Below are 14,925 nucleotides of genomic sequence, written 5' to 3' on the forward strand. Positions count from 1 at the left end.
TTCCCCTGTTCCCGTTTTTGTTTTTTTTTTTTTCTTAGACATCCCGTTCCCTGAGCTCAGTTCCAGAGCTGGGAGTCTCTCTTTCATGTTATCAGGCCTTGCTGTGCCTTGGGGCCGGCAGGAAGGGGTCCCAGACCCGCAGTCAGAACTCGGGCGCCTGGTTGGGGTCTCTAATTAGCCGTGGCGGAGGCGGCGATCAGCCTATCCTTTCATCGCAGGCGCCAGGGATTTCCCTGCCCCCTCCGGCCCCATTACGCACATCACAGACATTTACCGCCTCTCCTTGCTCAAGGGAGGAGCCTGGAGGGGTTAAAAAGAATGAATGAATGAAATAACGAGTCACCCCAGCGCTCCGCCTCCCGACCTTGCAGCCTATTGGGTCTCCCGGTCTTCTAGTTGGAGGAGAGGCAAAGAAATGAAGAGACAGTAGGGTCTAAAGAATACGAGTGGTGTTGGTAAAGGGAAGTCTCCCTGTGAAGTATGGGGTCCTATTCGAACTTGAAATTTTGAGGGCAGGGCAGAGAAGGCGCATGGCTAAGGGAGCAGAAATAGAACCGAACTTTTGAAAGACAGGGCTTTCTGTGGCCAGTAGTGGGGCATTGCGCAGGGCTACTCAGAGCATGACTTAAGCTTCGCTACTGTTAGAGGGGCCTAAAATGGTGAGATGACTTGAACAGTGTCCAGCAGGTCAGGGATGGAGCTTCCCTTCACCTTGTCTCCTCTCTCCCTTTGTGTCCCCCCAAAAGACACACTGAGAAGTCCCAGTCAGAGGTACTAGTTGGTTGAGGAGTTTATTTAGAGGAGGATAATTAATCATATTTGTTCTTCCTTTGGGAGGGAGTCTTCAAACAATACCGAAGGGCAAGGGAAAAGGTGGGGGTCTGGAGGGGAGGGGGAAGGGCCACAGCCAGACAAAATGGCAACACACGGTCACAGGCACTACCGACATCACAGACACAGCATAAGGTGTAGGAGAGGGGCTCCAGACCGGGCCTCCAACCACCCGGGTACAGGTGGGATGTGGAGGGAGGGAGGAGGCAGGAGAAGAGGGGAGAGGGGTGGGCTGGCCCCAGAGGCCCATTGGCTCTGTTTTCTGATTACCTAGCAGTCCCGTGGTGGGGTGGGCAAGGGCATGTGTGGTTGCTTCTCTCTGGATCCCACCCCTTACCCTCCAAGCCCTACCTCTCAGGTCTCCAACAGGCCCTCTCAGTCCCTTGTCTTGGCCAGGGACATTCTTCCTACCACTAACAAAACCCATTCAACAATCCTTAGCCACTGTCAAACCTGCCCACTTTAAAACATATTCTTTTCACTGCTCCATTGCGGAGTGGTTGGGCAGGCTGTCCCCTCTGAAACCACCAGGCATGTCCCACTCTAAGCCCTACCCCACCTAGAATCTGGACCACGCCCTCACTCCAACAGCAGCCCATTACTGAATCACCCTTCCTGCCTGTCCTCTTTAGAATCAAACTCAGTCTCCCAAATGTTCCAAGTCACACCACTCCCATAAACTCTGGTCCCAATCCAAGACCTGCCCACTCTGGAGCTTCACCTACTGCCTGGTTAAAGCCCCACCCCTCTAGAACTCTCAGCATTTTTCCAAACCCTGTCCCCAGGTCCCCAAGTCACATCCCTTCCATATAACTAAGTCCTACTACAAGCCTTGATCACTTTGAGGCCCACCTGCTGCCTCACTCAAAGCTCCGATCTTTCTAGAATCTCACCCTCAGCCTCCTTCCAAGCTCCCCTCCAGAATGCTCTAGGACACCCCTCTCCTTTACATTACACTTCCAGTATGTCTGGAACCAAACTCCCTGCTTACGAGTCCCCTCCACCAGAGCTCCTCTCCAAGACCACCTTGGGTCCCAACCTCTCCAATCTCTGCCTTTCTCCCCCCTTCCACCCCACTTAGGGTTGAATTTTTCTGTAATGGTCCTTTTTCAAACATTGCTGAAAAAAATCAAGGCCAGAGTTGGGAGGAAGGAAGGGAGAGAGGGGAGAGAGTCTGAAGTCAAGCTTACCCTCCCCACATAGCCAAGGTCTGTCTCCTCCCTGTCCCTCTTTCAGAGTCCTCCCCAACTTCAGGGTACAGGGCCAGGGAACAGAGAGGGGCCAAGGGATGCAGGGAAAGGGCTAGGGGTAAGAGAGGGGCTCACTAAAGATTGAGCCCCTAATGTATGAGTGGTGTGGAGTGGGAGACAGGAGATATATATATATATATATATATATATATATATATATATATATATATATATATATATAATGAAAGACAGTTAAGGGTCTCCTGGCTTGAGAGGTGGAGACCTGGGGTATAGAGGTGAGAAGGGGGGGCAGGCCTTCTCCTGAGCTCTTGCCCACCCATGGGGTCCTCCTGGGTTCCACTGACCTGTGGAGACAAAAGACAAAGAAAGGAGAGGGGGGTCCAGACACAGGTGCTGCCCTTGGGGAGGGGCTGGGTTGCTATGCTTTCACCCTGGCTTTCCCCTCTGCCTGATATGCCTTTTCTTCCTTTTCCCTTCACTCAGATTCCTGGAGTCAGTTCATCCCAGCTGCCCCAACTGGGAAGATATATTTTCCCCACCAGGCTAGGCACCAAAGAAATTATGGTCCTCACTTCCCTAACCCAAAAAGTCTGTTAACAGGAACTGTTCTAGTCATTGGTTATAAACTATATTGAGATAAATGAAGATCTTCATCTGTGTGGAGCTTACATTGTAGCAGGGGAGACAGACTTAAGGTGATTATAAGTGAAATGCAAAAATAAAAAGTAGACCAGGGTGAGGGGATTAGGAGTGCCAGTAGGGAAGGAAGGTTGCCGTAGTAAGTAGGGTAGTCAGAGAAGACCACATAGAAGAACTGATTGGGAGTGGGGTGTGGGGATAGGGTATGAGCATTCCTAGCAGAGGGCAGAGCCAGTGCAAAAGCCCTGGGGTGGGACTATGTTTAGTGTTTTTGAGGAACAGCAAGGAAGTCAGTGGGGCATGAGAGGAATGAGCAAGGGAGAATGGTGGGAGGTGATATCAGAGAGTAGGTAATGGGGTCACATAGGACTAGGTTGTGAGGTCTTTAGCTTTGACTCTGGATGAGGTGTAAGTCATGGGAAGATTCTGAGCAAAGAATAAAAAGTCTCATGTTGTTTCTATTATTTATTTCCTCAATAAATGTTTCTTAACATTGGTTTGCTCTAAGTGATGTGTGTACAGCATAAATAAGTCACGGTCACATCCCCTAGTCTAGTGGGAGAGACAGTCAATAAACATATAAACTGATAATTACAAACTGTGATAAAGAAAAGCACAGGGTACTATGAGAGCGGTAAGAAAGGGGACTCGTAAGGACCTGGCCAGGTGAGGTTATCGCTGGGTGTGGTTGTGAAACTCCAGGAGGAAAGCAAGTATTAAGGCAAGGCACTACTAAAGTTGGATTGTGCCTGGCATATCGAGGTGGCCAGTGTGGCTGGAACAGTGTATGTGTGTTTGGCGGGGAGGCAGTGGTAGGAGGTGAGAGGTCAGAGAGATGAGGGGAGGGGTTAGATTGGGTAGAGCCCTGTGAAGCCTTGGCTTTCAATCTGAGTGAGATGGGAGCTCTGGCAGCACTCTGAGCACAGGAGGAAGGTGGCCTGACTTAAGATTTAATGGTATCCCTCCCAGTGCTGTGAACAGAACAGAATGGGAATGGGAATGGGGGTAGAAACCTGTTAAGATGTTTGGAGGAGATGACAGTGAGAAGTGGGAAGGTTATAAATATATTTTGAAGGTGGGAACAACAGGAATTTTTGATGAGTTAGATGTGGGATGTGTAATAAACTCCTCCCTGCCTTTTCCATTCTGGCCAAAGTGCAAGAAACTACCTCCACCCATCTGTTGCCACCTCCTTGATTTTCCCTTCTCACGCTATCCCCTACTCTCTTCTTCCCATTCCCCCCCCCCCATCATATGTGAAGGAAATCTCACTTTTTTAGGTCGGGCAAGAAGGCCAGCAAGCCTTTCCAATGCCCCCACCCCATCCCTTTTTGCCTTCTTTGAAATTCCACACCACCTCCTCAGCTTCGAGAGTTGAAGGAGAGGTGGCAGATATAACGCCTCCTCCCAAACAGGCGAGCTTGTTGGATCTTTACGATCCAAGCCAGTTTACCCTCAGCATCTATTTGCATTATCATGACGCATTAGCTTATCAATCACTTCTAAGACTACTTCCACCTTCCAGAACTCCCACACTCTGTTGATTCTCCACTACGCAAGTCCCTCTGCTATTCCCTCCTTTCATTGGTTGCTTTGCCGGTTTCTCTGTTCCGTTCCTTCCCTCTGAGCTGTGGCTTCACCTCTCCCATTGGCTCCTCACTCTGCCCATCTTCAAGAACCACTCTCCTGCAGCTGCGCCTCTGTATTGGTTCTTTCAAACCCCCACTCTCATTTGTTTAGGTCAGCATCTCACGTGCCATTTACTATGGACTCTTATTGGTTCACTGACCCGCCCACCTTCTTTCTGGTACCCTCGTTGGCCGCACCGTCGCTTGTCACTCACCAGACTACATCTGATTGGAGAAGGAGGTGGGCGCACCTTGAGGGCCATAGCCTTGCTGCCCGTAGTCGCCCTGAGGCCCATAGCCACCACCACCGCCGCCGGCTGGCTGCCCGTAGTCGGGCTGGTAGCCGCCCTGGGGCCCGTAGGAGTCCTGGGGACCATACCCACCAGGGCCCTGCCCATAGCCCGACTCGCCGTAGGCATCCCCGGGCGCCGGTTGCTTCTCAGGGGCGCCAGGAGGTGCACGTAGGAATGGGGCCGCCCAGCCTGTCTCCTTGAACACGAACCACAGGTTGCCAACCCAGAGCACCAGGTTCAGGAAGCCGAACACCTGAGAGGAGATAAAGCCAAGCTGTCATCCCCAACCCATTGCTTCTGCCGCCCCGGGAAACGTTGAGGCAGCACGCGCTGGGCTCGGATTTGCGGGCTCCAGAAGGGTGGTAGTTTCTGAAATCCAGGCGCCTGAGTCCCAGCGCATTAACATCAATGGGCAGAAAAAACCACCTTGCTGGGGAAGGGGTAGGGCGTGTTAGAGTTCAGATTCCTGGGTTGTTGAAGAGTAGTATTATGTACATTTGTTTATATGTTTGTGCATTTATAAGTTACACATGCACATTTATACATGTATAAAATACAGTAAATCTAATTTTGTGATGTAGTGAAATATTAAGCATACACTTGATTAAATAGGTAAACATCACTAATAGATGTGTAATACACGTATGTATGTATAACTACAAATGTATAAAGTATATAAATACTGGGTTAGCCAAAGTGTTTTTTCCATACAATGGCTCTAATAGTGCTTAGTTGTCTTTAACTTCATTAGAAACAATTTTGTTAGATTGTACTGTGGCAGCTGTCATATCATGTGCATTTAAGAGACACTTATCAAATTGGTGAATTTTGTGTAGTCGTAGCCATTTTAATACTGAAGATGGAAGAAAAGTAATATTTTCAGCGTATTAAGCTTTATTATTCCCAAGAAAGGTAGAAACGCAACTGGAACACACAAAAGATTCATGCAGTGTGTGTAGAAGGTGCTGTGACCGATTGAACATGTCAGAAGTGGTTTGTGTGTGAGACAACCAGTTGATATACTATTTTGCTGTGTATAATGTGCCCCCATTTTTGTGCACATCATACATGGGATTATACCCATGGCATGTAATAATTCCACCCATGTATAATGTGCATCCTTATTTCTCCCTGAAAAATTTTAGCAAAACACTGCACATTATACATGGCAAAATATGGTCTCTCACACATCAGTGTTTCTCTCCCTCTCTGTTTTCCTTCCTTCTCCTCTCTCTAAAAATAAATAAAATCTTTTTAAAAAGTGGTTTGTGAAGTTTCTTGGTACTATTGACATTTTGTCCAAATAATTCTTTGCTGCGGGGCTGTCTTATGCATTGGAAGATGTTTAGCAGCACCCCTGGCCTCTACCCACTTGAAGCCAATAGCGGGAGATAGCCGACATACTCAAAATATCCAAATCAATAAACTTATTGGTGAAAATGAAAAAGTGTCTTATGGAAAAAAGTAAATGGACTTTTTGGCCAACCCAGTATATACTTTTATATTAAATACATGTTGGACAATACAAAATATGTTTTATATGTATATAAAATAAACATATACAATATAATGCAATTTGGGGACAGGAAGTAATATCTCCACTTTATAGCTGAAGATTTTAGGCCCATAGAGATGAAGTTGCCTAAGGTCTCAGAGCCAGCAAATGGCAGAGTTGGAATCTCAACACCTGTAACACTTTTATTTGATTTGCCATATGCCAGGCCCCTTTCTAAGCACTCTGTATTATTAGCACACTAAATATTCGACTTTGGAACAGGACCTATTTTTAGTTTGCAACTTATATGCTGGAACCGAGGCCTGAGAGGCTAACTACTTTTAGGTCACAAAACTTAAGTAGCAGAGCTGGGATTTGACCTCACACAGACTCTGGTCAGTAGGGGGCGTCCAGTTGGGAAGTATTTCAAGTTACTCATTTTGCGTGTAAGGAAGGAAACAGGATCCAGAGGGTACTGAGTTGCTGGAGAGTTTGACTAGGCTGGGGCTGGGATCCAGATCTCCAAAATTTAATTGGACAGAAGATGTCATATTCCTCTTTTGGACACAGTTTGTGGTGTCACAGTAGTTACAATTGCTATCGAATCCTTCTAGGCTTTTGTTGCTGGTATGCCTTCTCTGTGGAGCCCTCTTGGATACCCACTGAATTTCCTCATTCTCTATCTCCACCACTCCCCACATTGTAAGTGACCCATCTCCCCTCCCTAGCCAGCCTGGCCAGCTTCCCAGGGCTCACCACGGAGGTATTGAGGCCAGAGGTCACAGGGTCTCTTATCTCCTTGCATGTATTCTCCTTCTGGAGGCAACTAGGAATCTCCTTGATAATGGTCTCTGGGTCTGTGGCCATCTTCACATCCGACAGCCCCTTGGCCCATGCCGATGAGCTAACCAGCCACATGAAAGCAAACACTGCCGTGGCCAGGAAGTCCTAGGATGGGCAGGAGAGAGGAAAATGGCACTGTGAGTGGTCTGCTTCCTGCTGGGCTGTGGGGCCTCCTTAGGTTACAGGATTTCTTGGTAAGGGGGTCCCCCAGAAGAGGTTTGTCTCTCTCCCCTGCCTTTTCCCTAACACTCACTTGGAGATGGTCCTCCTAACTTGGGCTTGTGCGTGACACAGAGGATGTGGGTATGAGGGAATTCTGAGGGACGGTTGTCAAATCTGTGTCTTTCCACTTTCATCTGAATGTGGGAATATGTGTCATTTTGTGTCTGGGATGAGGGTATATGAGTACAGCTGTGTAGGAATCAGTGTGTCTGTGTGGCGTGACAAGCATGACTGTCACAGTGAACCTCTGTGTGCTCCTTTCTTTCATTGAGACTGTGTGGTTGTGTGAGAGGTGGCAGGTTTCCTGGTGTAGGCCTGTCTGGGACTCTGTGTGGGCTATGAATGTGTCTCTGTCACTCTGTAATGTAGTGTTCCTGATATTCATAGCATCAGCAGCAGCAGCAGTAACATGGGGTGGTAGCTGCCTGCAGGTGGGCCAGTCTGGGATTTGGTGTGACCTATGAACATGGCTGTCTCTTTGAGGTTCTGTGTCCCATTGGGCCCTTGCATACAAGTGGATGTGGGGGCTCACCAGCATGGGCCCTTTGTTGTTTTCTCGGTACTTGTTCTGCAGAAAGATGTAGGTGGCCAGAGCCCCCATGGAGTAGAGGAAGGCAAAGACTGCCACGGTGACAAAGAATTCCGCTGATGAGGAGTAGTCTCCTAGTAGGAAGACTTTGGAAGTGCCCCCTCTACAGTCGGGTGCATCAAAGTACACTTGGTGCAGCCTGCAGAGAGAGGTGGGTAGATGTGGCCCAGACTTTAAGAACCCCCTCCCCCTCCCTTCTGCCCAGTCATGAGTCCCCCAGATTAACAAGATCCCCAAAAGAGGAGGAAATAACCATCCACAGAGCACCTATTGTGTACCAGTCACATTTCATTGGCTGCTCATAGCATGCTGTGAAAGAAGTTTTATTCATCCCTCACTCTAACACAGGTACCTTGGCCATTTGGTTATTTGTAGAACATACCAGGCACCTCCCCACCCCAGGATCTTTGCACTGGAATGCTCTTCTAGATATCTTTATGTCTTGCTCCCTTCATCTCCTTCAAGCTTTGCTCAACTGTCCCCTTTTCAGTGAGGTCTTCCCTGATCTTACTATTTAAAATTAAATTCAACTATTCCCACTCTGGCTCAGTTGGTTAGAGCATTGTCCAGGTACACCAAGGTCTTGGGTTCTCCCTTTCTCCCTCTCTCTCTCTCTCATCAATAAAGATTTCTTAAAAATTCAACAGTTCCCTCTCAGCACTCCTTAGCCCCCTTCCTTGATCCATTTTTTCCAGTGTAGCAGTGATACCTCATTTGACATATCATTTTCCCTTGATTTTTGCTGTAATTACAAGAAGGCAGGCCTTTGCCCTTTATTTTGTTCACTGCTGTGTCTCTAGGGCCTAAAACAGCGTTGCCATATAGTAGGTGCTCAATAAATGTTTATTAAATAAAATGTACAGAGGCAGAAACGGAGGCTCAGTGAAGTACATTAGCTTGCCGAAAGTCATACAGATGGCGAAAGAATGGTAGCATTTGGGCTTTGAACCCTGTGATTCCCCCTACATCATACTGACTCTTCTCATTCTACTTCAGCTCCCCAAGAAAAAGAAGTGTATGCATAGCAGAGGAGAGCCCAGAAATGACAAAATAAGAAGAGACAGACTGACAGGAAGGTAGAAGGGATCCTGGAACAGGATGTGTGTATTTGAGGGGAGGAGGATCCGATTATGTAGGCACGGGACTAAGGCCTTCCTTGTGGTATTATGGAGGAGGGACTCATAGGGGAAAATGTGTGTGGTGAGGACTGGGGTGGGGTCCCAGAACCCACCTCAGAATGGGGCACAGGATCCTGAGACTAAGCAAACAGTGCCAGTGCCCTTGTGTAGCAAAGGTCCCAAAGCTTCTACTTATTGATCCCCTACTATTTTGTATAAATGCCTCATTTAATGACCCTTCCCCTGTAATTCTCTAAAGCAGGTATTATTATACGCATTTTACAGGTGAACAGAATCTCAGCCAGGTTAAGTTACCTGCTCAAGGTTGTGCAGCTGTTAAATGTTGGAGCTAGGAGTTGAATCTGGGTTTGAGCTGCTGGGTTTCTAGTGTGCTGGATTGGAAGGGGAGTACGCAAGGGGGACTGAAAGGCCCTTGGGGGGTATTGGGACAGTGGTAGGTTGGTCAGAGGGATCCATGGCACAGACTTTTTTGTGGGAGACTTGTGGGTGAAAGGTAGATCCTCAGGACCGGAGGTCCTAGGCATGGGGAATGTGTGGGGGGTGCCAATATGTTTTCGTGGTCTTCTGATTCTCATAGTGTCTGCTCTCAGCACTATCCCATGCTGCCAACTCTCCCTCCCCATACTCTCTTCCCTGGCTTCTGTGAACTGGTGGATCCTTGGTTGCCCTTCTGCCTCTCAGGCCACACCTCCCCGGCACCTCCTTTTCTTCCAACCATTGCTCAGAGCCTTTGCTGGGCTTGCTCTCTTCACTCTGCCCTCTCACCCTGAGTGATCTCCTGAGCCTCCATTCACCCTTAGTGCTACCCCGCCTCAAATTTCCGACTCAATGAATGACCTCTTTCCCGAGTCCCTTGAATTTACTTATTTTCCTTATGTTAACAAACACTTATGGAGTGATTATTGTGTGCCTGGCACTGTGCTAAATACTTTACAAGTATAATTCATTTAATATTCATCATAACCCTGTACTACTCCATTTTATAGATGGGTAAATTGAGACCTAGAGCAGTTATGTGATTTGTCCAAGTAGTGGAGGAGCCTCAGAAGCCTTCATTGAAATTGTGTTTGTGGGTCTCTGCCTCCCCACCAGCAAGGAAGTAAATATCTCCTTTAGGGCAGGAACCTTGCCTGCCTCTGCTCACTCCCATGTACCTAGCTCCGAGCACTGAGTATGAGCTCAAGAAATATCAGAATTGTTTGGTTGGGTTTAGTCATTCCCTATAGCTAAAGAGCACCCCTTCATTATTCTCTATCATAAAACTCTGCATGAGGATCCTTCCCTTGAATTTCTTCTGATCTGTAATTATCCTCTTTATTAATTGATTTTTATAATGTTGGCTCCATGAGGGTAGGGAGCTTTGGCCTGTTTGGTTCACTAGCACTTTGAGCAGTACAACAGATTCTCAAAAAAAAAAATGTGTGTGGAATGAATGATTGGGAATTAAATAATGATATCAGCTAACATTCGTTGAGAACCTACTGTGTTAAGGCTATATATACTTTTACTTTTGAACTTTGTTTATTGCCTGTCTCCTGCCCCTCCCCGTCACTAGAACATAGCTGGAGGGCAAGAGCCTATGCTTGTCTTTTTTTTTTAAGTGAACGTTTATTAGTGAAGGAGTAGGAAAGAGAGAAGACTACTCCACAGGTAGAGAAGCCTATGCTTGCCTTGCTCATTACATGTCCTAGATATCCAGAGTAGTGCCAGGCACAAGGTAGGTGCTCAGTGCATGTGCAGTGACCTGAATTGGTATGGTCTCCTGGAGTAGAGGCTGGGCAGGAGCCACTGGGGAGAAGGTGTTGTCCAGCCCCACCCCACCCCTTCCTCTCCCAGGTCTGTCAGGGTACCGAGGGTGGGCTAGGGTGAGGGCACACCTGAAGGGGTACTCAAATTCAACCTCGATGTTGAGGAGACTGTGGGTCTTGTTGGCACAATCCACGCTCAGCTGAAGCTCCCCACTGTAACTGCCGCATGTGGCAAAGGCGAAGATGGCAAAGACCTTGGGCAGCAGGAATGGGCATGATGGTGAGCCTGTGTGCACGTGGGGTGGGGGTGCCCTCCTCTGGACAGATCAGGACCCAGCACAGGCAGCAGCAGATGGACCGGTCCCCACCCCCATTCCCTAATCAGGGCTCATCCTGCCCAAGGACAAGCTGATTACAGGGGTGTGGCTATCTCTTCTTGTCTTTCTCCTAGTGCTTCTGTCTGTGCCTTGCAATGCTCTGACTCCCTTCTTCTCTCTCTTCTGTCTCAGTCTCTCTATTTCTATGTCTCTATTTCCATCTGTCTCTTTTTCTCTGTCTCTATTTTTCTTGGTATCTCTGTTTCTTTATGTGTCTTTGTCTTTCTCAGATGTCTTTTTGCCTTCTGTATCTCTGCCTCTCTAGTATCTCTGTGTGTCTCTTTCTCTCTATTTTCCCCTCTCGCTGTGTGAATGTATGTCTCTGTTTCTCTGTCTGTTGCTATCTTCCTGCTGTCTCTCACTTGGTCTCTGTATGGTGCTCTCTCTGTCTCTCTTGTACTGCCCTTTCTCTGTGTATCAGTCTCTCTTTTCCTCCTTTCTCTTGGTGCCTCTTCTGTCTCTTTCTCTCCCCATCCCCTTTTCATTTTCTGCGTCTCTTCTTGTGTTTATCTCTCTTTGCATCTTTGTTCTCTGTGCATCTGTGTCTGACTACCTTTTCTTTGTCTCTTTCTGTTTGTCTCCTTTCTGTCATATCTCTTGTATTTCTTTTTTCTCAGTATTTCCATCTCTATCTTCATCATTCACTGTCTCACATTCTCTCCCTCTTTTTCACTGTCTCAGGTTTTCTCTTGGCTTTGCATCTCTCCCACAGCAACCAGCTGCAAGCTCCACCTCCCCTTCCTCTCTCTCACCTCGGGAGAAGAGGTAGGACGTCACAATCTGCCACTTCACAACGGGGGTACCCTTGGCCTTATGTGACGTCACTTCACAGGCCATCCATTCTCTGGCCCCAACCAAGCCCCTGGGACTTCACCCTGGAGTATAATCCCACCATCCCCTTCTACCCCCACTCCACTCATCCATTGCTTGCTTCTCACCCCAACTCCATCCCTGCTCTTCCGGATCCCACTACCTACCTTCCTCTCTCCCCATGGTCCAGACCACACTCACCCATTGCAGCACCTTCAAAAAGCCGAGGGGCTCCTTGACCACCCGGAACTGACCCCCAGCCACCAGCTGAGGAGAGAAACGGTGGGGAGGGGATGGGGTTGTTGAGGATGGAGAGGGAGGTGAGGGGCGCCATCAGATGATGACCCCTGGGAATAGGGCATGTGACCTCCAGGAAGGAGTGAGGACATTCGTTTGGAGAGGAGTGACACTTTAGGCAAGCGTGGGCACAGCTTCCCTAAGAGAAGACCCTGGGAGCTCAGAACTGGCGGGGAGATCTGGAGAGATGGTGAGGTAGCTGGCAGAGAGGGTCAGGGGTGAGGAAGATGGGGTTAAGTCAGGATGGGTTAGGGAATGAGAGAGGGTCTGAAATGGTAAAGGTGAGTCAGATGGAGAAAGGAATCCAGTAGAATGAGTGAGGAAGGAGTCAGGATTCATTAGGATGGGGGGAAGGGTCTGCAGCGGTAAAGGTGAGTCACATGGTGGTGATGGAGGGTGGTCTGGGGTGATGAGGATAGGAAGGGGTTGGTACTTGTTAGGGAAGGGTGAGGTTCTAATGTGTTGGAGAAGAGTGAGATGGCAGAGGGTCTAGGCTGATTAAGGTGGGGAAGGCTGGGACATGGCTTTACTGGATATGTCTGGGGGAGGGGAGACTAGGGGTTTTGGAGTGGCAAAACCAGATCGACCCCCTTGGTCTACTCTGGGGGAAGGAGTGGTTCTCTACCAGGGTACGGTCTCTGGGAGGGGCAGCTGTCCGCCCTCCTCCCATCCCCCGCCCTCACACCTTCTGTTGCTCTATTTCCTGGCTCATCCGCAGCACCCCTATCTTCCTTCCACTCTCCCCATTCTCCCCCCTTGTCTGTACCCTAGCCCCAAGACTCCCTCTTCCTCCCTTCCCGGAGGCCTGTAAAAGAACCGAGCTTGTGGCAGCCCCCGCTGCGGCAGTGAGGACAGCCCTCGCTGCGGCAAAGGGCGCATTCCTTCTTTACCTCCCTCTTCCCTCGTCTGCCGCAGACCCCCGGCCCAGCGTGGGTGGCCGGATGTCCATGGCCAGGACCCTGGTCACCACCTCTGTGTCAGCGGATCAGCTGCGCCCCGAGCAGGGAGGCCCTGCAGCCTCGGGCTCTGTCCGCGGTGCTGGATCGCGTACCTGATTCACCACGTCCATGTCGGCCAGCAGCAGCATCAGCAATGCGGGGGGCGGGAGGAGCCTGCTTGCAAGGGCTAGTGCAGCGGCGGAGGGAGGGGTGTGATCGTCAGAACAGCGGAGACAGCCGCAGCTCCTCCCTTTGCGCCCCCACCTCATTGGCCACTCGCGCCTGCGCACCGAGGTTGTACCTAAGTCACTGGCGGCCATTCCAGCCCCGAAACTGGAACCCTTAGAACGTTCAAGGAAGATCTATCTCTCTGAAAACACAGGTGGAAGTCTGGGGAGAGCAGGACCGTTCAGTTCAGTTCTACAGTATGACATTTTGCCAGGCCCTTTACTGAGTTTGTTGAATGTATCCACTCATTTAACCTTTACAACAGCCCTATGTGGTAAGGACTGTTAGCTCCATTTTTACAGATAAGGAAAATAAGCCCCAGAGAGGTTAAGTGACTTGCATAAGGTCTCCCAGCTAGTAATTGGCAGTGCCCCAAATCCCTGTAATTTAAACATAGTTCAAGGTCTTGAGGGTTTCTTCTCATCTGTATTTTAAGCACATCTTAAAATCCCTCCCACTTCCAACCATCTTCCCTATTTCTCTCTTTCTCTTAGGTCAAATTCTTGCCTACTTTAATTCTACACTTTACAGCCTGTTTATTCCTCAGCCCACTCCTAATTGGACTACGCCTCCTGCATGCCACTAAAACTAGGCCCACCAAAGTCAATGGTGACTGCCATGCAATAAAATCCAGTGCACAAATACAGCTGGAATTTAAGATGCTCCAAACTCACTCGTACTAAAAGAAATGTATATAAAAACTTCTAAAATACTGTTTCTCATCTTTGAGGATGGTGAATATGGGAAAGTTTGTTAATGCTCAACATTGGCCAGTTGCCCAGAAACAGGCATTCTCATAAGTTGCCTGCGGAAGTTAAATTGGTATAACCTTTGTAGAGGGTAATTTTGGAAAATCTAGCGAACTTACAGATCCATTTAGTGTTTGGCTCACCATTTATACTTACAGGAATTTATCTTACAGATGGATTCATACATGTGCTAAAAGATGTATGTGTTAAGATGGTACACTGCAGCACTGTTTATAATAAGAAAGAGTGGACACTCCGTAAGTGCTCATTACTGGTGACCTGTTTCAATAAACTCTGATACAGTTATACAAAATGGAGTATGCAACTGTCATTAATAGTATGGAAATATGGAATGATCACCAAGATATTTAGTTGACATGCAAGATGCCAAACTGGGAGGATTGGGTACAGAGAGAAGGGAGGATTATATCTTAATTATAGAGACAATAACATCTTAAATTGTGGCTATTTTGTGTCAAGCACTGTTTTGAGAGCTTCACTCACATCACTCATTAAATCCTCACAGCAACCCTATGAGAAGGATACTACTACTATCTTCATTTTACAGGTGAAGAAACTAAGATGCAGAGAGGTGAAAGGATTTTCCAAGGTCACACAGTTCGTAACTGGAGAAACTAAGATTTGAGTCCAGGAAGTCTGGCTCCAGCATCTGTTACTCTTAGCCACTTGCTTATGGGTACAGCACATGTTATGCATGCATAAAAGCTATCTGGTAACACTGGTTGCCTCCAGAAGGGAGGGAAACTTCATTGTATACTCCTTTGTACCTTTTGAATCATGAATCATCTGAATGTATACCTATTTTTAAAAGCACACACTCAAATTCACACAGATACATAATGGATACTTCTCAGTTATTGTATTATT

General features: G+C 48.1%; 1 protein-coding gene across 1 annotated transcript; it reads right to left on the reverse strand.

The window, feature by feature from the left end:
* Nucleotides 1–772: 772 nt before the first annotated feature.
* SYP (synaptophysin) lies at nt 773–13,255 on the reverse strand. Its single transcript, XM_037159201.2, has 7 exons — nt 13,174–13,255; nt 12,027–12,092; nt 10,768–10,892; nt 7,695–7,890; nt 6,854–7,045; nt 4,525–4,855; nt 773–2,386 (listed from the first exon to the last, which is right to left on the reverse strand). The coding sequence occupies exons 1-6, from the start codon at nt 13,207–13,209 to the stop codon at nt 4,529–4,531; spliced, it is 942 nt and encodes a 313-aa protein (XP_037015096.1). The 5' UTR covers nt 13,210–13,255; the 3' UTR covers nt 773–2,386; nt 4,525–4,528.
* Between the last annotated feature and the right edge of the window lie 1,670 nt (nt 13,256–14,925).

Source organism: Artibeus jamaicensis, unplaced genomic scaffold (assembly GCF_021234435.1).
Source record: "Artibeus jamaicensis isolate MK-2021 breed Jamaican fruit bat unplaced genomic scaffold, CSHL_Jam_final contig_60, whole genome shotgun sequence".
In the NCBI taxonomy this organism is placed as follows: Eukaryota; Metazoa; Chordata; class Mammalia; order Chiroptera; family Phyllostomidae; genus Artibeus; species Artibeus jamaicensis.